The following is a 23,794-nucleotide window of genomic DNA, read 5'->3' as shown; positions in this document are numbered from 1 at the left end:
TTGTCTACTTATGGCTTCTCTCTCGCACTCGCTCTTAGCTGACTTTTAATTGGGATCAAACGTAACAGTGGGACGACGTTTAACATGGGTGCATGTGCATCATTGATTGACACATTTGCATCAACCTGTACTTTCTGGTCTTGTATGTTACATGAATGAAGGAGTTTGAAAAATGAGACAGTACTACCACTTATTTAATGGCCACCTTCTCATGGGGTCAGCCATGGGGGTAATTAGTCCCAAGACTTTTTCACAATGTGGCTGGAAGTTGATTCGTTCGAGTTTGTAACTTGCTCACCTACTTTTTGTGAATGTCAGTTTGATCTTGTCCATCAAATAATGCTTGCAGACAGGGTACCCAGCAAAACATCCATCTGAGGGGCAGCACACTTTGTGATGCAACACCCTGCCTGTGACGCACCGATCCGACACTTTAGAGTCAGGTGGGGGATCAAACCCAGATTGTGAAGCTTAAAGGTAAGTATGATACCAAGCCTGGTGTTGGCTTAATGGTCAAGGCAGCTGGCTTTTGATCTTAGCGTCTTAAGTTTGAGCCCTTGTTGTCGTTAAATAATAAAAACAGGGATTTTCACGATCACTCAATTGTGAGGAATCACTTAAAAATTAAATAATTCTCGTATCCAAATCCATATTCAGATCTTCACCAAAATCGAATCGATTGGGTTTTGTCTCACCCGTGGGGGACTGATTGTTATTACCCTGCGCTCGTGAAGCAAAAAGCAGGGTTAAGCATTCAGTTTCGTACGTGTGCCGTACGTGTCTGCATTAAAAAAATTCATTTTCTCAGCAACCGTTGGTCCGATTGACACGAAAGTTTATCATCGAAGCGCCTCCGCCTGTAGAATTTTTTATTCATAATTATGACATCATACGTCACGTGGTAGGACGCCATCTTGGAAAAACGTTACACCTCTCTATCTCCCAAACCGCTCAATGGGAAACATGGCTCTTTGTCAAGTACTCACCATGGGGAATAAGATATGTTGTCATCGGTGCCTTAATTATGACGTCATAATTCGACAAGTACAACGCTTGATCTGATCAGTGTGAATAAAACAAAAATTCCTCTGCAACTGTTAGAGCGATGGACACAATTTTCAGAATATGTGCAACTCCTGTAGAATTTTTTAATGATAATTATAACGTCATAGGTCATGTGGTGCAGACGCCATCTTTGTAAAAATCGAAAAATGTTGCACCTCCATCTCCGAAACCACTCCATGGAAAAAATTGAAACATGGCTCATTGTCAAGTACTTCCCTTGGGGAATAGGTGTTAATGATGACGTCATTGGCACCATAATTATGACGTCATAATTCGACAGGGACAACGCTTAGTCTGATCAGTTTGAAATGTATTGAGCGTGATCTATGCAACAATTATATTAGAGAATATAAATTTATGATGTCATCACTCACGTGGTCTGGCAGCCATATTGGATCAAAGAAAAAAAAAATGTTCAAAAACAGAAGAGTTGGCTCACAACAAGTTTGCTGCGCAGGGTAAGTATTCTATGAATACCATCTAGTTTCCCTATGGTCCCTGAGATTTTCAATTGAATTCCATGAATTTGAGGAGAAACCGCTCTTTGCAGCCTCTTATTGGGGGCAAATCCGAATGGAGAGCACGACCCCATGAGACCTTGCTGTCGTCATGCATCATACCAAATTTGGCCCATATTGGCCAGGTGGTTTGTGAGATGTTTTAGTCAAATGTTAATGGACATACGTAAGAAACCTCCAAACTTATTGGAGGCATATCTGATGATATTGAGGATGTGAGGATACTCAGAGAGGTTTCTGGAGATGTTGACAGAATATTAATAGAGGGGGACTGCTGGAGTTAAGAGCTGGACATGAGAAGAAGAGTTGCTCTGCTGATCTTGCTGGAGCTAAGGAACGATTGAGTCTTTGACTGATTGAAGGAGACGAGGTTGTTGGATCCTCATTGGAGGGTGACATAGAGATCTCGACTTCTGGAGGCAATAGGTGAGAGGTGATTGGCAGAAAGTGACTGGGAGGAGGTGTACTGGGATTTATAACTTGGTGGAGGGTAGAGTCAGCAAATGAATGGACAGGGTTGCGTTCGTCACTGTGAGGTCATTTATGAAAAGAAAAAAAGAGGGAGGGCAAGATGACAGAATATTGAGCAACACCAAAATTAACATAGTGGTGGTCAGAGAGGGCACCATCAACACAAATAAATAGATCGCCTGGCAATGAAGCTGGAAAACCAGGGGATGAGTTGTGGCTAAATACCATACATTGGGAGTTTCGCTCGGAGCCCTTTGTGCCAGATTCTGTCGAAGACTTTGCTGATGAACAGCGCAACAACTTGACTTTCTCCGAAGTGCTGGAATTGTGGGCAGATCATGCTGCTCGCAGCTTGTTTGAGGGAGGGTAGACTTTATTATGCACATTGCATATTTGGGAGGAGGAAGGGATAAGTTAGAGGAAAACAAAAATAGGGGAAAAAATGTGAGTTTGAAAGAAAATGAAAAGAAGTTGTGAGGAAGAAGGAAAGGTAAAGGGATAAACCTCTAAGGTCAAAGGATTTTACTCACTCACCTCTATTCCCTTCATCACTTTTACTCCTCCATAGAGAAATATGAGGTTATCTCCCTCTATCGATGTCATCCTGATTCTTCCTTAAACATTACTGTGAATCTATTTATCCTGTGTGTGCGTGCAAAAGGAAATGCTGATTGGGGAAAAATAAATTGTACAGTATGGGTGGAGAGGAGATATTCAAATGGAAATACGCACAGTATTTCCATATGAAAGTATTTTAGTAGTAGTTTCCATTTCAAAGGTAGTAAGTATTTCCTGGGAAAACTCCATTTCCAAACTGGCCTCCAAAGCCAGTCGCCGACGAGGCATCCTCCGTCGTGTGAAGTCCTTTCTTTGCACACCTGAGCTCCTCACCACATATAAAGCTTTCATCAGTAGCTCAATGGAATACTGCTCTCCCCTCTGCGCTGGTGCTCCTGCCTCACACCCAGCTCGTCTTCACGCTGTTGAAACCAAAGCTTCCAGAATCATTGGAATGAAGCCGATTCCGAGGGCCTTTCACTCACTCACCGCAGGCAGGTTGGTGGTCTTTCTGTCTTCTACCGACTCCTCTCTGGCCTAGTTCCACCTGCTCTGTCCCCCAAATATTCCTGCAAGACGCACAAGATCTGCCAGAAACCATCCTCTGGTGAAACTGCCAAAATCAAAACTCTCTGCTCACCTTCACTCTTTCATTTATCTTTTCTCCCACCTCTGGAACAAATTCCCACACTCTCTTCAATCCCACTCCACCCTGCAGGTGTTCAAAACAACTGCTCACCACCATCTCTTATCTTCCTCCATCCAAAACGTTGATCTTTTCTACCTCCGTTAATACAACTCAAATCCACTTTTTTCAAATTCCGTTTTTTTTCCTGAAAGTCCTGGTCGTGCCCATCTTGTTTATCCTGTGTACCCCACCCCAACCCTCTCCCTTCCACAGATCTCCCGATGTCCCTGTTCACTGCTGTTGTACTTGTGTGCTTCCCTCTCTCTCTCCCCCTCTCATCTCACGCTCCCTTTATTATGTTTTATGTGTCTGTTTATGTCTTTGTGTCTATACATTACTCTTACACGAGCCTCGAATGTGTATACAAAAAAGTGCGTTCAGTTGATTACAATCGTTTAATATCAATTTATCAAAAATATTAAATAATCGCAGATTTGAAAAATTACGTTACATATTATTCATAAACCATAAGATCTGTTGTTCAGTACTTATGCATCAAGCTGCAGGAAGAATGTGAGGGACGACAGAATATGGATACAATGAAGTAAAACCTGATTTCTGCAAAACAAAGGAAGAGGTCCACGTGGTTGTGCAAGATAGTGATGGTGCGATACAGATTTTACTGTACTTGTTCAGAAATGCATGTAAATGAAAGATATGACAAGGCCTGCCTCAATCAAGTCCTCATTGCTTTGTACGGGATGGTAAATGGGGAATGTGCAATTTCGGTTTGGGATTTGTCTATAATCGATTTATACTAATGTTTTGATAGAAAGTACAAATCATCCATCAGTACTTGTATAATTGGAATAAATGTCCCACATATTAACGCAATCCTCATTACAGCAACTGGAGGTGATTTGACAAAATAGAGATGTACACCAGCACCAGGGTATTTGAGTCAAATATACTCATTCTTGATCAATGTTCCCTTCTCACGGACGCAAAACTGCTTTCACATTGGGAGGCACACGATTAAGGAATACGTCAAAATTGTTCAGAGCTGCCAACACCCCAGCAGAATTCTGATGCTTCACTGTGGGATGGTACTCAAACTGATTTCCGTGCATGTCTGTCAGCCGTCCTGTAAAAGTGGCATCACAATCATAGACACGTCAAACAGAAGCATATGTCCTTGTGTTAAATGAACCTCCAATAAGACCAGACCACTTGCTTCCCACAGTCCAGGCAGAAATTTGAAACTCACTTGGTCTTTGTGAAGGACACCCTGAGACCTTTAACCTCCACAAACTAATGCTAGAAGACAGGATACCAAGCTTAACGTCCATCCGAGGGACGGCACACACATTGATGAATCATCCTGCCGGTGAAACACCAGGATGGCAGTTTCTAGCTGGGTCGAGATTCCAACTTCAGCTCGAAAGCTCAGAGGCAAATGTGCATACCACTCGGACTCGAGGCTGTCGCCCCAGCTCTTAATGTATATATATATAATAACCACCTTTAGAGGCCATTTTTCCCCGCAAGCGGGGGTTGGCTTTTTTCGGGAACCGTGGTTGTTGTTGTTTTTTGGTCCCCTTTTTGAAGCAATGATTTTACGGCCGGATGCCCTTCCTGACGCCAACCCTTTTTGCCGCCTTTAACGACAAACAGGGAATTACCAGTGAACTGGTACTCAATTAGCAGACCTCGGAAGGATGACAGGCTGAGTCAACCCCCCTGGCGTTAATTCAGCGATCGACCGGGAATCGAACCCAGGATCCTAGGATCCTAAGCCGGCACCCTAGCCGCTAGCCCAACACCAGGGATGTATGTATGCGATATGTATGATATGCGATTAATGTATGCGATATATAATTTCTGTTTAAAGAGCCAAAATTCACCGCACCTTCACCGACAAGCATGCAGCATAGCATGTCCAAGTTAAACTTGAGAATTTCGTTTAGAATTTTTGAATGTTAAGTGGCAGCCATTTTTAGAAGATGACATTCTTAGAAGGCTAAAATAGAAATTACATACAAAAAAACCTTAATTTATTACATGTCTTGCTCATCCGTTGATTTTAGCAGCGTATACGCAATAGACTGCTGCGTTGATCACTTCTCAAAATAAAAATAACTAGGATTACGTACAAGAAGGAAAAAGATGCCTCATGCTTATGATTGGTGACTCTTCTGTATTTTCCCACTAATCAGCCGTGGAAACTCGGGCTAAAACCGAAATTACGATGATGCAAGCCGGCAGGCCGATGACATGGCTGGCAGGTTGATTATATGGCTGGTCAGTAGGGGCAGGCGAGACAGCCAGCTTCGCCCTAATCTGTCCAAATCGAACCTATCTCTCCACCTGATCTATCTATTCTCTCACCTACTCGAAGCAATATTAACCCTTCTTCTTCTACTCTATGAATGCAGAAATTTTATTCATACTAATGCACAATGTTAATTTTTGAAAGTTAATTGTGGTGGGGGTAGAGGGGAGGGGGAGTAGAGGGGAGGGGGAGTAGAGGGGAGGGGGAGTAGAGGTGCAAAGCTGAAGGTTCGCCGAGGGCATTTAATACCCTTGCACTGGGTTTAGTCCAAGTGGTCTAAAGTGCCGTACCTCGAATGACTACGTACAGGTATTTATGAACAAAAGGTTTAGTACCACAGAGCGGGAGGGCAGGACCTTAGTAACTGAATACACCTGCTGTTCTTGAGGCCCTAGCCTAGATCTACTGTAGTCTATATACCCCAGAGAAGATAATAACATGACCCTTCCTGCCACTCCTGTCCCTGCCTTGGAAACTTTTTTTGTTTTACATTCAGGTCAATATCGTTTCATATTGCACTCAAGATTATCATTATATTTCTGGTAATTCTGTGAAACCTTAATACCAAAGAAAGGTTATGATAGATTCGTCTGTTTTTGCAAAAAATCAGGTTGTGGATTTATCTGCTTTTGACGCAAAACAAATTGAAATGTATCAAATTATAATGGTTTTTATTAAATTTAGATTTGTGAAATTCTGGCCTTGTGTTAGTTTACTTGCATCAATTTAGGACCACCCTTTTTGAAATTGATACGTTTTACCAAGAAAGCACATTAAAAATGTTGATTTACCCAAAATTGAAAAAATGGATTTATCTGTTTTTGCATTTGAAATCTTCATATATATATATATATCTTAGAAGGCTAAAATGACATTAATGACTGACATCCAATATTCCTTCAGGTCGCACAAGATCTGCCTGCAACCCTCTTATGGTTAAACTGCCAAAGTCTAGGCTCTCTGCTCACCTTCACTCTTTCATTCCCCTTTTCTCCTGCCTCTGGAACAAACTCCCCCACTCCCTTCAATCCCACTCCTCCCTCCAGGTCTTTAAAACAGCTGTTCACCACCATCTCTTATCTTCCCCCATCGAAAACCTTGATCTTTTCTACCCCCGGTAATTCACCCCAGAGTCCTTGCAGTGTTCATATGTTTTAATCCTCTCCCACCTCCCCCCAAGTCCTCCCGATGTCCCTGCTCTCAAATGTTGTGTTTGTGTCCTTCCCCCTCTTCCCCCTCTCTTTTGTGGCCTTCCCCCTCTCTCCCCATCTTGTCTGCCGCTCCCCTTGTTTTTTGTGTTTTGTGTGTCGGTTTGTCTTTTTGTGTGATTAATGTTAGCTCTTTCACGAGCCTCGATCTTGTATACAAAAAAAAAATAAAAATAAAAAATAAAAAAATCCTTTTTCCACATTCCTTTTATTGCAGTATTTTGTTTTCATTTGTTCATTCATTCAGACCCTGGTGTTGGGCTAGCAGCTAGGGTGCCGGCTTAGGATCCTAGGATCCTAGGATCCTGGGTTCGAATCCCGGTCGATTGCTGAATTAACGCCAGGGGGGTTGACTCAGCCTGTCATCCTTCCGAGGTCGGCTAATTGAGTACCAGTTCACTGGTAATTCCCTGTTTGTCGTTAAAGGCGGCAAAAAGGGTTGGCGTCAGGAAGGGCATCCGGCCGTAAAACATTGCTTCAAAAAGGGAACCGAAAAACAACAACAACCACGGTTCCCGAAAAAGGCCAACCCCCGCTTTGCGGGGAAAAATGGCCTCTAAAGGTGGTTATATATATATTCATTTAAGAATTCCATTTCAATTCTTAAAATAACAAACAAATATAAGAACGGCAATATATATATACATTAGGAAATGGCCAACATCAGAGTAATGGGAAATATATATATATATATATATATATATATATATAATCAGATTGAATAAATTTTCCAGAGAGAGAGAGAGAGATTGCACACCTCCAAATGCATGAAGAATGGCTTCAGGAGCACACGTGTCCCACTTCTTTGTACCTGGACTGGCAAACACGTAGGCTGAAGCTTGGCCTTCAATCAGCTGCAATACCTGTAGCACAATTATACTCACCTGTAATATCGTAGTCTCTTAAAAATGAGTTCCTGATAAGATAAATTACACTTTGACGTGACAGTCTCATCAAGTTGAATTTGACAAGATAAATGCAATTTAAAAACATTGTGGAGGAACTTGTACATAAGAGCGATGTTCAAAATGTTCGACCAATGAGATACTCAAAATCATACTAAAATACACAATTTGGCATCTGTCTGTCTGTGGCTGATGCATTCGGTCATTACTTATCCAATCTTCACCAACCGGGCCAGGGGATCTAAGGGTCATAAGATAAAGGTTGGAGCTGCTTGGTTTGGTTTGCAATCCCCGCCCTTCCCCCTCCCCCCAACAACGTGGGGATTTTAATGGTGGAGCCGATGCAAATTATCTACGTAAATGGACTTGGACTCACGCCGTGCTGCGCGCTGCAGGAGAGGTTGATACGAGTTGGGGGGAGAGGGAGTTCGCTGCCTCGGGGCCGGGGTCCGTTGAGGGGCCCGAGCTTCTGTTATTTTTTTTAACAGTACAGTGAAACCCCTCATCGGCTCATCCTCATTTCCTCATCGTTACATTTTAACTCGGAAGCTGATTTTGCTTTATTGTCGGAAACAAATAAACATTTACCGCGGTTAATGGTACTGCTTCAAACTTCACAAAAAATGGTTATTAACCAGAAATGTGCGTTACAAAGAAATGGGTTTGTAACGTCTTTGTTCAAAAAAATATATTAACCATCTCACTTTTTTTTTTTTGCCAATCGTACGGAGAAATAGTGTTCAGCAGTCGAGGGTGTGAATTGACTCGATCGGTCCAAACATCCCGCTATCTTTATTTTTTATCATACGGCTAAATAAAAGTGACCATTTGTTTTATAAAGAATTTTTATTTAATTAAAGAAAGTTCCTTAAAAGGTTATAAAAGAGGAAGGGTGGGGGTGGATACCCTGGGCGGTTGTTGTCTACAACCTACTACCGAGAAAAACTGGGCATCCTCCATCATGCAAAATCCTTCCTTGATGTTTTTTTTTTTTTTTTTTTTACAGATGTACACAAATATCACACACACACGTTTTTTTTATTTTTGTTCCTCACAATTCTATCTTTTAAATTTCAATATTTATTTCTCTTATTCAATTCTTATTTTAAAATGCTTTTAATTAATTGTACATTATTGGTTGTTGTTAAACTTAAATATAATTAATTGAAAGGATTGCTGTAAATGATGTTAATTTCACAACATCCCATATTCAACTTTATTTAAATTGTAAACCTCAAAACATAGTTCCCCTACCCAAAGCAAGAACCTTAACCTGTAAGCAATTGACGAGGTTCCCGACTGCACGGATTATCAGCTGGGCACCGTTCCTCCTCGAGGTTTCAATCCTTTCAGCCCAGGACCTCTCCAAACGGTGGATCCACAACCTCGATCAGGAATCCACATCCATAGATGGTACATCAGTAGATCCACAACCTCAGTTGCGTCCAGGCAGTCAGTCAACCCATCAATGCAACATCACTTATTCCAACTTTACTCGCAATCGGATTTAATGTGTTATCATATATTTATAACTTTCCTTACACACTCGATAATAAGATAATATCATTAAATCATGCACATCTTACCTTAAATAAACCATATCTACCAATAGTCAGGTTCACTATGTTTTTTTCGTTCAAACTTTTGGTAGATTAGCAAAAGAACACATTTTTGGAATATTCAGAGCATGAGGAATCCAAAAATTAATGTTTACATTTGCGTAGACACCTTTGCGAAAATGACACTCAGGACAGTGATGAAGATCTGTAAAAGCATATTCCTGAACGGTGTAGACCTCGTAGATCCTGTGTATAGGACTTATAGTTCAATCTGATACTACCTATAACTTCCTATAACAACCTATAACTTCGAAGGACTTGCAATATCATGTATTATGTAATACAGTTATATCACAAATATAAAGACAATGGTTTTCAATTACCTTTGTTTGTCGCTTTTCTGTAATCCTGAGCACTATTTTGAGGCCTTTATTGGATTCCTTGACCCAGAAAACATAGGATTAGCATATTTAATTAAGTCTCTAGGTTGACTAAAAGCCGAGATCGCGCAAAATATGTATTTTATGGCGGCCATTTTCAAATTCCAAAATGGCGGCCATGCAGGTGTCTGTGCAAATGCCAACATTGATTTTCAGATTCTCCATGCTCTGAAGATTCCAAAAATGTACAGGTTTGCTAATCCCAAAATTTTGAAAGAAATTATATTTGTTAACATAGTGAACCTGACGATCTTCATCACTGTCCTGAGTGTCATTTTCGCAAAGGTGTCTACGCAAATGTAAACATTAATTTTTGGATTCCTCATGCTCTGAATATTCCAAAAATGTGTTCTTTTGCTAATCTACCAAAAGTTTGAACGAAATTATATTTGTTAACATAGTGAACCTGACTACAACCAGCATGGCCACACCACCTACCTCTGGATCAAACTGCATTTCGAATGTTCTAACTTTCACCTATAACGGTTTTTGGCATGCTGTCGTATCCTAGCAACCACTGATTCCGAGCAACATTGATTTGTAGTATATTTAATTATTATATTCTACTGTATTTACATAAAGATCTCATGAATAATATTTTTACTATTCGTATTGTATTTCACTAATTCGATTTGGTGTCGTTTTGTGATTTTAAAGAAAACTTGTTTTAATCTACCAACTGCAGCCCCCTGTGCTGACATACGTCTGACTAGTTGTTGTAATTTATTGACCAGTTCAGAGCTGTGTGTGGTTGCTCTCACAGTCCTAATTATTTCACCTGCAACCGTACCATAAAATAGCTTTTTGGGAATGTTGCTGTCTAAGAAAGGCATTCGGACAATGTGGAATGGAAATGCATCTCGTTTATCAAATAATTTGGTGTGAAATTTATTATTATGGATGTCAATTTGTAATTCCAAAAAGGAAACTGAAGTGGAAGTTTGGTTTTACTTTTTTAGTTCAATTTCTTTTGGATGTATATCATCATGAAGCTGCTCAAATATAAATCCATTAATTGCCAACAAATCATCAATGAACCTGAAGATGTTTCCGCATCTTCGTGCAGTTGTTAATTTATCCCTGCACATGTTCTGGACCCAATCAAACTCGTACATGTGCAGAAACAAATTTGCAAAGAAAGGGGCCGGATCTGAACCCATGGGTATGCCCACTGTGTGCTGGAGTATCTTGGGATCTGAACCCATGGGTATCCCCACTGTGTGCTGGAGTATCTTGGGATCTGAACCCATGGGTATCCCCACTGTGTGCTGGAGTATATTGGGATCTGAACCCATGGGTATCCCCACTGTGTGCTGGAGTATATTGGGATCTGAACTCATGGATATCCCCACTGTGTGCTGGAGTATATTGGGATCTGAACCCATGGGTATCCCCACTGTGTGCTGGAGTATATTGGGATCTGAACCCATGGGTATCCCCACTGTGTGCTGGAGTATATTGGGATCTGAACCCATGAGTATCCCCACTGTGTGCTGGAGTATATTGGGATCTGAACCCATGGGTATCCCCACTGTGTGCTGGAGTATCTTGGGATCTGAACCCATGGGTATCCCCACTGTCTGCTGGAGTATATTGGGATCTGAACCCATGGGTATCCCCACTGTGTGCTGGAGTATCTTGGGATCTGAACCCATGGGTATCCCCACTGTGTGCTGGAGTATATTGGGATCTGAACCCATGGGTATCCCCACTGTGTGCTGGAGTATATTGGGATCTGAACTCATGGGTATCCCCACTGTGTGCTGGAGTATATTGGGATCTGAACCCATGGGTATCCCCACTGTGTGCTGGAGTATATTGGGATCTGAACCCATGGGTATCCCCACTGTGTGCTGGAGTATATTGGGATCTGAACCCATGAGTATCCCCACTGTGTGCTGGAGTATATTGGGATCTGAACCCATGGGTATCCCCACTGTGTGCTGGAGTATATTGGGATCTGAACCCATGGGTATCCCCACTGTGTGCTGGAGTATATTGGGATCTGAACCCATGAGTATCCCCACTGTGTGCTGGAGTATATTGGGATCTGAACCCATGGGTATCCCCACTGTGTGCTGGAGTATATTGGGATCTGAACCCATGAGTATCCCCACTGTGTGCTGGAGTATATTGGGATCTGAACCCATGGGTATCCCCACTGTGTGCTGGAGTATATTGGGATCTGAACCCATGAGTATCCCCACTGTGTGCTGGAGTATATTGGGATCTGAACCCATGGGTATGCCCACTGTCTGCTGGAGTATCTTGTTGCCAAATGTAAAGAAACTGTTGTTTAGCAGAAATCGAATACTTTCTTTGAGTTTACTTTTTGAAAAACTGCATGAATATCGATTATTATCCTTTACAGACCAGTGTGCTCTGTTTTGATATACATTAATGTATACTCTATTACCTCCTGCAAATGCTTTATCTATTGCTCTGTCTAATGCGGTTACCAGCTTGTCATGTGGAATGTTTGTGTACAATGTGGAAAAATCAACGGTTGAAAGACATTTTGCCTTACCCTTGTTATTAATGTTGTGGACACTGTCGATTACCTGTTTGGAATTGTAAACAAACACACACACAAACACACACACACACACACACACACACACACACACACACACACACACACACACACACACACACACACGAAGGTGGGTACTTTGAGACCTGGGAAGGCTCCATTCCACCATCTGAAACCCGCGAATGGAGATAACCAACCGGAGGGCATTAAAACATGCAACACTGAAATTTAATAAAATCAACTTGAGATTATTTTATTCCCCATTTATAAAAAATGTGCTTGAAGCAATGAAAACCTGTACGAAGTTTCGCACATCAAGTACGCAATAAATGCTCAAAACGTGTCGTTACCTTATTTCCTGCCCCGCCGACTCGCACCACCTCGTCGGGCATCATTGCGTCCACACATTCATTTACCAACTTGTTACTATGGGAACGTGTGGTCACAACAATACATTTTCCTCCAGGTGTAGCCGCTGGGTGGAATCCAAATCCTCCGATGCCCAGTACACCCCACACTGTCCGACCCAACTGTGCACCTTTTCCGGCCTGCGCAGTGCAGGACAACACAAGACCCATTATTGGTATGACAAATGTTTGTTTTCACAAGGATAATTCAATAGGTACTCGACTACCAACTCGCTCACGGTTACATCCAACAATCTCACAATGAGATCGATGTCGAACTTCATTCACCGGATATAGTACGTGCTGTCGTGTTGCACAACAAATAGTCATCAGACTCACTTTGTAGTTGTAGAAAGGCTGGTTAATGACACCAGCTACAGCTTTTCCTTGGTATGCTAAACCGATCAGCACGGTCACGTGATCAAGGAGACCTACGAGGATATTTGGAGAAATGATAAAAGCATGGAGGTTCTGCTTTTAAGATGATAGGCTGTCATTTAATCAGGTGACTAGTAGAGTTAAACTAAACTAAAAGGTACCACCAATGCACCAACTAGTATAGCTGTTCGATAGGCCCAAGTTAAATAACATGAGAAATCCTTGTATAAATGAGCTGGTGGTCAAGATGGAAATGCAGGCAGGGCAAGGAAGAAGAAAAAAGGATTTTGTTTTTATCTTACAGCGACACAGGTTCTGAATTGGCTTAACCCGATGAGCTTCTGTATAGTAATCCGTGACCCGCAGGTTCAAATCTACAAATCCTGACACCAATGGGTTAGCGATAGCAAGTCGCCCAGTGTGCCCATGTCTCATGGCAACGATGCAACCTGCTGATTATCTGTTTGTGTCTTACCGATTCCAGACAAGCCGACCCCTTGTAGGGTTGAGTTTACGTCACACTCGTAGCTGTGTATCTTTCCGGTCTGCCACATTGAATGTTAATCCTCATCAAGGGTATGTGTTATATCCTTTAAGAAGCATCTATCTATTGCATATGCATGTGGAAGTGAACTATGTGGTAATTAGAGAAAGAATGAGAAGAGTGGTGATGAAGGCAGCACAGGAAAGTGAGATATGAATCACTTAATGAAGGAAAAGGTGTAGGAGAAGGTCAAAATCTCCACTTTTTTTTTTAACTCACCTGGAACATAGTTCCGTGGAGCTTATGCGATGGCGCAAAAGGCGTCGTCCGTCCATCAGTCTGTCAGTCCGTAAACACTATTTGCAACTTCTTCTCCGAAACCACTGATGGGATTGTGACTGAACTTAGCACAAATTATATTTGTTGTATTGTGATTAAAGTTCATGGCATTAATAAAAATTTTAAAAATCGGGCCCTGAGAGGGTCGACAAGGGGGGGGGGGGTTCCCCAGAATAGATATTTGCTTTCGTCTCAGAAACTCAGAAACGTCTCAGAACACCCAGTGAGGCCTTCATCGGGGCCGGGCGAGCAAGGCTTCCACTGCCGAAATCCAGCGCGGCTTGGGCGATTTTGCCCCTGTTTGCAGAACACCCATCGAGGCCTTCATCGGGGCCAAGCGAGCATGGGAGTGTCGGGACCTGGTTCGTGCCATTGACCGAGTGGTTCGCACCAGCCGGAGCTGTTTTCGGATGACGTGCTGATGTCCTTGGACTTCGTGCCAGGCTCTGGGCCGACTGGGCCGACGTGCATCGAAGTCCTTTCCAAGGGTGTGGTGCTGACCGGGCCGCCGTGGTGCTGACCGGGCTGACATGGTGCTGACTGGGCAAATGTGGTGTGGTGCTGACCGGGCCACCGTGGTGCTGACCAGGTAAACGTGGTGTGGTGCTGACCGGGCCGCCGTGGTGCTGACCGGACAAACGTGGCGTGGCGCTGACGGGGCCCCCGCAGCCGTGATGCCCCCCAAACCCTCCCCCCCCCCCCCCCCCCAGAATTTCCATGTTTTAAACGTTTCCCAGTGTATACCCTGGATTAGAATTGGTACACCATATCCCTGCATGTCGTAAGAGACGACTAAGAGGGTTGGCGTCAGGAAGGGCATCCGGCCATAAAAAACATTGCCTCAAAAAGAGAACCATGACAATTACAACTACATATGGGCAGGGTACAGCCCGAAGTGAAGATCGGTTTCTGAGGTTTGGGACATGGAATGTAGGGTCAATGACAGGGAGATCAGGAGAAGTGGTGGAAGTATTGGTCAGAAGAAGAGTGGACATATGTTGTGTGCAAGAGACGAGATGGAAGGGAAGTGGTGTGAGAATGGTGAAGGGTAGGCAGGGACAGAAATACAAGTTTGTGTGGCAAGGGTGCCTGGAGGGCGTGAATGGTGTTGGTGTCCTGTTTTCTGAGGAGTTTGTAGACAGTATGGTGAGTGTGACTAGAGTGAGTGATAGGTTGATGATGGTGAAAATGATGATTGGAAAGCTCTTGGTGAACGTCATCTCGGGATATGCTCCGCAGGTTGGTCGGAGCGTTGAAGAGAAGGACAAGTTCTGGTGTGCGATAGAGAAGCTGATGGAAAACGTGAAAGATGAGGAAGTTGTTGTGGTAGGAGGAGACCTAAATGGACATGTGGGAAGGAGTATGGATGGTTTTGAGGGAGTTCATGGGGGTTACGGATATGGTGTGAGAAATGGAGAAGGTGAAAGGATTTTGGAGTTTGCTGATGGAGCTGATTTGTTGATTTGTAATACTCCGTTCCAGAAAGAGGATAATAAGCTTGTTACATACACGTCAGGTGGGTCGACGACAACCGTTGACTACCTGATGGTGCGTAGGCGAGATAGGCGGCACCTCCGGGACACAAAGGTGATCCCGGGGCAGGAGGCTGTTTCACAGCACCACTTGGTTGTTTGCGACATAAGGGTGAAAGGTGCGAGGAGAGCTCGGCGGGTGAAGTACCAACCGAGAATGAAGGTGTGGAGGTTGAAAGAGGTGACAGTAAGGGAGGCATTAAAAGAGAGGCTGAGTAGGGTAGAGGATGATGTGGTTGAGCTTGAAAGTGGATGGATGTCAATGAAAGATAGTCTGTTGGGAGCCGTTGGTGAGGTATGTGGATGGACAAAAGGACCACCGAGGCACTCGGAAACATGGTGGTGGGATGATGAAGTTGGAAAGAGGATGGATGAGAAGAGGAAGAAGTTCAAGGAGTGGCAGAAGGCGAAGGGTATGGGAGCAGAAACAGCAGAGCATGAAAGTTATAAGGCAGCCAGGAAGGCTGCAAAGAAAGAGGTAGCAAAGGCGCAGGAGGCATGCAGGAAAATGTTCGGAGAACGCTTGGATTCGGAAGAGGGTCAGAGAGCAGTATTCAGGATTGCAAAGCAGTTAGCGAAAGAGAGGTGTGATGTGATGGGGGTGAGTTGCTTGAAGGATGAAGTGGGACAAATCGTTGTGGACCCAGATGGAATTAAAGGAAGATGGAAAAGATATATGGAAATGCTGTTGAATACAGAGAATGAATGGGATGGCAACATAGAGAGTAACCCAGTTTTAGGACCGGCAGAGAAGATAACTGAGAAGGAAGTTGAGGAAGCGATAAAAGCAATGAAGAGTAGAAAAGCGGGAGGGCCGACGGGAGTTGTGGGAGATATGTCGAAGGCAGCAGGAAGTTGGGGTGTGAAGAGAATGACAAGAGATCTGTAATCTGGCGGTGAAAGAAGGCCGCATTCTAGTGGATTGGGAACTGAGTACCCTCGTCCCTCTATACAAGAGGAAAGGTGACCCTCTAGACTAGAGTGTGGCTCGTACCGAGCGATAAAGTTATTGGAGCATGGAATGAAGGTATTCGAAAGGGTGTTGGAGAGGAGGATAAGGAAGAAAGTGAAGGTCGACAAAATGCAGTTTGGATTTATGCCAGGAAGAGGAACGCTTTTTATTGTGAGGCAGTTGCAAGAGAAGTACATGGAGAAGAGGAAGAAGTTGTTTCTTGGGTTTGTTGATCTGGAAAAAGCATTCGATAGGGTTCCACGCAAAGTATTGACATGGGCGATGAGGAAGTTAGGAGTGGAGGAATGGTTGATCAGAGTAGTGATGGCAATGCACAAAAGAGCGCGCACAGCTGTAAGGACGAAGGACGGGAACAGTGGTGAGTTTGAGGTGAAGGTGGGAGTGCATCAGGGGTCGGTACTAAGTCCACTACTATTTGTAGCTGTGATGGGGGTGCTGGCTCAGAACGTAAAGGAGGGTTTACCGTGGGAGTTGTTGTGTGCAGATGATCTGGTGTTGATTGCGGAAAGTATGGATGGACTGAAGGAAAAGATGAAGAAGTGGAAGGAATGTATGGAGACAAAAGGTCTGAAGGTGAATATCGGAAAGAGGAAGGTGATGGCAAGTGGTAAAGCATGTGGTGAGGTGGAAAGAACTGGGAAGTGGCCCTGTGCTGTGTGCAGGAAGGGTGTCGGAGTGAACTCCATTCAATGTACAATGTGCGCTGAGTGGGTTCATCAAAAATGTAGTGGTCTGAGAGGGTCATTAACCAGTGGCAGCTACATTCAAATGTAAGGTGTGCACAGAGGGAGCTGCACATGGAGGAAATGTTGAGTTGGATCCTGGAGACGGCGTGAAGCTGGAAGGTGTGAAAACATTTTGCTACCTCGGAGACATGCTGAATGGAGAAGGTGGATCAGACTCGGCAACGGTTGCTAGAGTGAGATGTGCATGGAAGAAGTTTCGGGAACTCAGTGGCGTGCTGATGAGGAGGGGAGTGTCGTTGAAGCTGAAAGGAAAGGCGTATGCTGCATGTGTGAGAAGTGTTATGATTTATGGGAGCGAGACATGGGTAATGAACGTAGAGCAGCAACGAAGGTTGGAAAGGGTGGAAATGCGAATGGTTCAATGGATGTGCGGAGTATCGTTGAGAGAGAGGAAGACAAATGATGAATTGCGAAAAATGATGGGAATAGAGCCTGTGATTGATGCTGTGAAGAGGAACAGGTTGAGATGGTTTGGTCATTTGTTGAGGAAGGATGAAAGTGACTGGTTGAGAAGAATGATGGAAATGAATGTAGAAGGAAGTAGAGGACGGGGAAGACCGAGAAAGACTTGGCTAAAGATGGTGGAAGAAGAAATGCGGGCAAGGGGGTTAACAAGGAGAGATGCAGAAAATAGGGCAAGATGGAGAAGATTGTCATGGGGACCGCAAGGCTAACCCCTGCTCTAGCAGGGAAAATGGCCTTAAAATGCATGTTGTTGTTGTTTGTCAGAAACTACACATACAATTCCAATAAACCTTGACCACAACATTCTGTTCATGAACCATGATGTACCAACGTTTGTTCCCGGCATTAAAAATTAAAAATTCCGGGTTTAAGGCGGTCTATGGGGGTGCAGGGGGAGTTGCCCCCCAAAATAGGTATTTGCTTTCTTCTCAAAAAATTGGTGTCTGAGGAGGTACATGGGGTGGGGGCGGAGGGTGGGGTATTATTTTAGGTATTTTTATGGGGGGTAGACAGGAGATCCTCCACTCAGCAGTAAAGTAGGTATTTTCTGTTTGTTTGTTTGTTTAAACAGGGGTCGGCAACCTTTTTGACATGAAGTGCCAGTTTGAAATGTTCTTGTTAATTAGTGTGCCATATCAACATTAAGTTTAAGTCCCTGGTGTTGGGCCAGCGGCTAGGGTGCCGGCTTAGGATCCTAGGATCCTGGGTTCGAATCCCGGTCGATCGCTGAATTAACGCCAGGGGGGTTGACTCAGCCTGTCATCCTTTCGAGGTCGGCAAATTGAGTACCAGTTCACTGGTAATTCCCTGTTTGTCGTTAAAGGCGGCAAAAAGGGTTGGCGTCAGGAAGGGCATCCGGCCGTAAAACATTGCTTCAAAAAGGGGACCAAAAAACAACAACAACCACGGTTCCCGAAAAAGGCCAACCCCCGCTTGTGGGGAAAAATGGCCTCTAAAGGTGGTTATCAACATTAAGTTTAACTCTGACACCACATCAAAAAAATACTTCCAACAGACATGGAATTTAAATTCCATCCATATAGGTTACATGCATAGCAACAACATTTTAAAGAAACATTTATCTCTCATAATCAGGACATTGTAATGATCATTTTATCATTGTAAAATTTGGCCCCCATGAGGTTACAAATTATATGCATGGACCCCATTTCAAAACACTGCTTTCAGTAACTCATTTACAAAGTATTGCATTGGGAACAAATCTCAAAAAGGGAGAATAAAGTGTATCAAACAGACATACCAGTACTATACAAGAATGCTGCCATCCTCATGAAAACATCCACATCTGAGTTGGAAAAAAAGAGATGGACAAACAGCTACATATGCAAACCCATGTGTACTACAAATAAACAGATGCCTACCAGTCAGTGTGATCCCTGGCCCTGCTTTCCTTTGCTGAGCTCCACTATCTGGGGGTTGTAGTTAGTCACTTTAAGTTGCACACATGCTTCAGAGTGGTCGGTTGTCAAACGACTGCGGGAGGGGCTGAGCACGTTCTTCATGTGTGAGAATATCTGCTCACAGAGGTACGTTGACTGACAGCAAAGCCAGTGCAACGTTCCGGAGACAGCTGAACTTCTTCGGCATGGATGTCCAGCAGGTGAAAATGCAGGTTTCGTGATCTTGCACTGCCGTGGTTTCTAGTTGTTTCCGTAGCTCTGCAAACTTAGTCACCCACAGTGTTGAACTCTTCAGCTCAATCAGCTACATTTCCATGTCCTGTGTATCAAACCAGTCTATCAGAGATAAATCCAATTCGTGTCCATCAAAGCTGTCTGGCTTGATCAAGAAAGAGAACATGGGTCCATACTTCTGAAAGTCCCCAAATCGTGTTGTGAACTCCGACTCAAGCTCGCTCATGTATTTGCATATTTCAGCTGTGCTGCGAGGAAAACTCCCTTATGTGTCTGAAGTAGCGGAAAGTGGAGGTAGCAACATCGCTTGAAAAGATTGCTAGCTTGCCGACTGCCAAATGCCAATGACTGCCAAACGTGGTATGTCATTCACATCCACGCTCTCGTCAAGTGCAATGCTAAATACCACAGCATCTTTTAACCCAGATATTTGCTGCGCGCTGACATTTTCTGACATTTCTTCGATGCGTCGCTCAACACTTCCAGCTGACATGGGAATATCTTTTATTCTTGATTTGATTGTGTCTTTGTTTGGTAAGCCTTCAAACAGAACCTCTGAGCTGCAGAGAAAAGCCTCCTTAATATATTCGCCATCAGTGAATGGCTTTCTGCGTTTCGCAATGCAATGAGCAATGCGATAGTTTGCTTCAGTCGCATGGTTTTTAGCAGTGGCAAAGATTTTGAGGGTGTTGGCTTGCTTCCCATACCTGGACACGGCACGTTTGATGGATTCTGCCTTCTCTGCCTGATCTTTGAAAGTTTTCTCGTGCTTTGTCTCAAAATAGCGCTTAACACTCGACATTCGACAAACAACATTTTCAAAACATAAAGTACACACAGCACGGTCCTTCTGAAAAACAAAACCCCACTCTTCTGTCCATGAGGGCTGGAATGCCCGAACCTTTACTTTAGCTTTCTTAGCTAGCGGGGTTGCCATCATCTACCGAACCTGAACCGCTTCACTGCAATTCCTGTGGGAAATGTGAGCGGGAGACCGTACTGTCAATCAAACGAAATAAGACAGGCCGAGCAACAGCCAATGGCTGTTCAAGAGGTGATTTGGCATGCAGCTGAGAGGGCACTGCCTTCGCCAGTGTGCCAATGATTACGCTGCCGCGTGCCACCGTGCCTAAGGTTGCCGACCCATGGTTTAAAGTCTTATGTTTACGTTAATATGATTGTACATGCTGCCCTGTCCTAGTGGCTCACAAAGTGCTAGTGAGTGATGTAAACTTTTGTCTAATAGCCTTGCCACAAAGTTTTATTAATCCACCCTCCTCTTCCTCTCCTGCCTTCCCACCCATTCCCTCTCACGTGCATTATAATTAAGCGCTGCACTGGCAAATAATTATTGTGTCATGTACGTATATGTTTTTAAAAGGACATATGGTGCACCCAACCAAAAAGTAACTACATCTACCCTGCCAATCTCGTAAATCGGCTTGTTCTTGTTGCCTAACCAACTCGTCCACCTACTTTTGTCATAATCCATCCACAACTTTTTGAAGTATCATGCTATATATCATTTTTGGTGCCCAGTGGAAGAATAGTTTTCTGTCAATGCGGTAGAATCACTTTTAAAAATCGTATCAGGATCCGGATGCCCAGTACACCAATTCGTCCTGTTCTACCAATCACGATGCATTGTCCCATTTGCTACAATACAAGATGTGTCTCAGCTTAATGTGGCACATCCCTCCACAATTCCCGTGCCATACCTTCGGTGTACTCCTTTGTACCATCCAGGGGGTCAAGCCAGACTACAAGCTGTTGCAGAAAGAGAATACATAATAACCATAAAGCAAAAAAATGTTTTTGGAGTATAGCATTTGAGGTTTTGGCAAGTTAAAATCTACACTTTAGCGAACAAAAACTAAACACAAACACACACACACACACACACACACACACACACACAAACACACACACACACACACACACACACACACACACACTGGTCACCTGCCATTGGGAGATGATTTTACAGCATAGGGCATTTTACCGTAGGGCAATGTCATCTGGAACAGAGTTTGTCTGTCCATCTGGTGTATGTATATGTATGTATGTATGTATGTCTGTATGTATGAATGTATGAATGTATGTCTGCATGTATGTATGTATGTATATATATCCCTACCACCAGCATTTTGTGGGTTTATTAGGTTTACTCTCCATCAAATGGAGAGTAACCTATTATTATTCCCAAAGTTTTTCTTATTATTATTCTTCCGCCCTATTTTGCACCTCCGAAATCTTTAAAATTAATGTTCTCAGCAACCGTTGGTCGCATTGACAGGAAATTTTCATCAAATGATCGGCTAGGCTTGTAGAATTTTTTAATGCTAATTATGATGTCATAGGTCACGTGGTATGGGCGCCATCTTGTAAAACACCTTCAACTTTGCCCCTCTATATCTCCGGAACGGCTGAATGGAAACATTTGAGTAATGGCTCATTCTAAAGAACTCTGCAATGGGAACAGAAAACATGTTTATTGAGTATATTTAAAATGCTAACGTTAAGAGGTTAGAATTCGTCAAACACAATTTTTTCTCCTCCGAAAATGATATTTTTTTCCCAGATGCTTAGTTAAAAAAAACTCAGAATGCAAAAAATTTCGAAGTCATATGTCACATGGTTCGGCCGCCATATTGTTTTGAGTGAAAAGTCTGAAAAAAACCCACCAAAATCCCATTTTCTCCAAAACGCCTGAACAGATCGAGGCCAAACTTGGCATGCATAATCGCATACCCATGACAAACAAAAAAGTCACTGAGCACAACATCATCCGTCACATGGTTTCAGTGTTAGGACGTTTTTAAGTATAAACTAGAAATGGTATCTCCTCCATAATTTGTGAAAATATCGAGTGGAAACTTTACACAAATGGTCCTCATGGGGGGATGTTTCATTGCTACTTGAGACGTTTTGATAAGTCACATGGTTTGGCCGCAATAAATAATGGAAGGAAAATCCTAAAAAGCTTCTAACTCTTGAACCACTGCATTGATCGACTTGAATTTTTAATGCGTTCTAGACCTCATCAAGCCGAGCAAGTGTGCAAAATTTCAAGATGATTGGATGTACGGTCTGGAAGCTAGAAGTTGTTATTGCGTGAAGAAGAAGAACCACAATACTTTTTCTCACTAGGCCATGTGACATAACCACCTCTTCGGATTTGGCAGTCGCTCGAGGGTGTTACTATTCGAATGCAACAAACCTGGGCAAATTCTGATGAATTTTCGTAAAACTACGCTATATTGTCATTTACATTGGAAAATAACATTGTAAAACTCTCCGCCGCCTCGGCTTTATTCTAGCTCTGAAATTCATCCTGTCTTCACTTTTAGAGAGAAAGAGGTATCTGCAAGCAATGGTAACCTTTATGTGGTGGAAATCCGATGAAAATGACGAAGTTATTCGAAATCTAACATTTTAAATTGATCGCATTTTCAAAGTGAATTCTTACTGATGTAAAATATCCATGTGTGTGTGTGTGTGTGTGTGTGTGTGTGTGTGTGTGTGTGTGTGTGTGTGTGTGTGTGTGTGTGTGTGTGTGTGTATCGGGGTTGTATCCAAGGGGGTTGTGTCAAAGCATGTCCAATGAAAGTGGGGTTGTATCAAAAGTGGGTGCGAGTAAACCGTTCATCACTGCCCGCAGTTATAAAGTGGCAGTTCTAGTTCTCTTTAAAGTCCGTTTTCTCTACAACCGTTGGTCTAGTTGACACGAATGTCACGTGGTATGGGCGCCATCTTGGAAAAACCGAAAAACTTTGCACCTCTATAGCTCCAAAACCACTCCTTGTAAATTTTTTTGAAAGGTGGCTCATTGTAAAGTACCTCCCATGGGGAATAGCATATGTTAATGATGATGTCATAGGAGCCTTCATTATGATGTCATAAATCGACAAGTACAACGCTTGATCTGATCAGTATGAAATTTCTTGAGCGTGATCTAGGGATAAACTGGTTGAGAAAAAAAGATTGATGACGTCATCGGTCACGTGGCACGGTAGCCATATTTTTACAGCGGAGTCCATAGGGCAATGCCATCTGGAACAGCATTTGTCCGTCCGGTGTACGTATGTATGTCTCTCACAAACGTCCACCAATCAGAGCTGAGGATCTGGTTACATGACATGGGGACAGCAGATACTCCACTCAGCAGATCCAAGCCCGGCTACGCTGTTGTTAGACTATCCTTTGTTCTTAACCTGTCGTACTTTTTCTCCAAGCTAAAATCCAAACCTCATTTTCCTGAGCCTTGGACAGCTCCGCAGGGCAGGTCTGTTGCAGGATCTCATCGGACAGACTTCCTTCCAAAAGCTCTGGACTTCCTCCTGCTTCTACTTCCTGTCGCACATGAAAATTTCAGTTAGCTCATTGACCAATGATTTCTGCATCTAGTGGGATAGAATCTGACTTTAAAGGAAGAAAAGAGGCATTTACAGCAATATGAATTGTGTTAACAGTGGCGTAGTGATGGGGGACCTTACTGAATTCTTCATTCTTGGAGTACTTTACCACACAACAGTAGTTAATAAGCCTAATCATCTCAGGAGATCATATCTAAATCTATTCTCATTTTGAACAGCTTC

The 23,794-nt window shown here is 43.2% G+C and overlaps 1 protein-coding gene across 1 annotated transcript in view; it reads right to left on the bottom strand.

The window, feature by feature from the left end:
* Positions 1-3,681: 3,681 nt before the first annotated feature.
* Positions 3,682-23,794, bottom strand: part of BPNT1 (3'(2'), 5'-bisphosphate nucleotidase 1) — a 28,787-nt gene continuing 8,674 nt past the window's right edge. The window contains exons 3-8 of the mRNA XM_068129499.2: positions 23,445-23,549; positions 20,915-20,963; positions 12,964-13,055; positions 12,568-12,765; positions 7,538-7,643; positions 3,682-4,384 (exon numbers count right to left, since the gene is read on the bottom strand). Coding sequence (XP_067985600.2) covers positions 4,236-4,384; positions 7,538-7,643; positions 12,568-12,765; positions 12,964-13,055; positions 20,915-20,963; positions 23,445-23,549 — 699 coding nt within the window. The 3' untranslated portion in view covers positions 3,682-4,235. The remainder of the gene's footprint in view (positions 4,385-7,537; positions 7,644-12,567; positions 12,766-12,963; positions 13,056-20,914; positions 20,964-23,444; positions 23,550-23,794) is intronic.

Source organism: Myxine glutinosa, chromosome 9 (genome assembly GCF_964187855.1).
Source record: "Myxine glutinosa chromosome 9, kmMyxGlut1.1, whole genome shotgun sequence".
NCBI classification, from domain to species: domain Eukaryota; kingdom Metazoa; phylum Chordata; class Myxini; order Myxiniformes; family Myxinidae; genus Myxine; species Myxine glutinosa.
The sequence above is the reverse complement of the archived record's forward strand: the minus strand, read 5'-3'. Positions and strand labels throughout refer to the sequence as shown.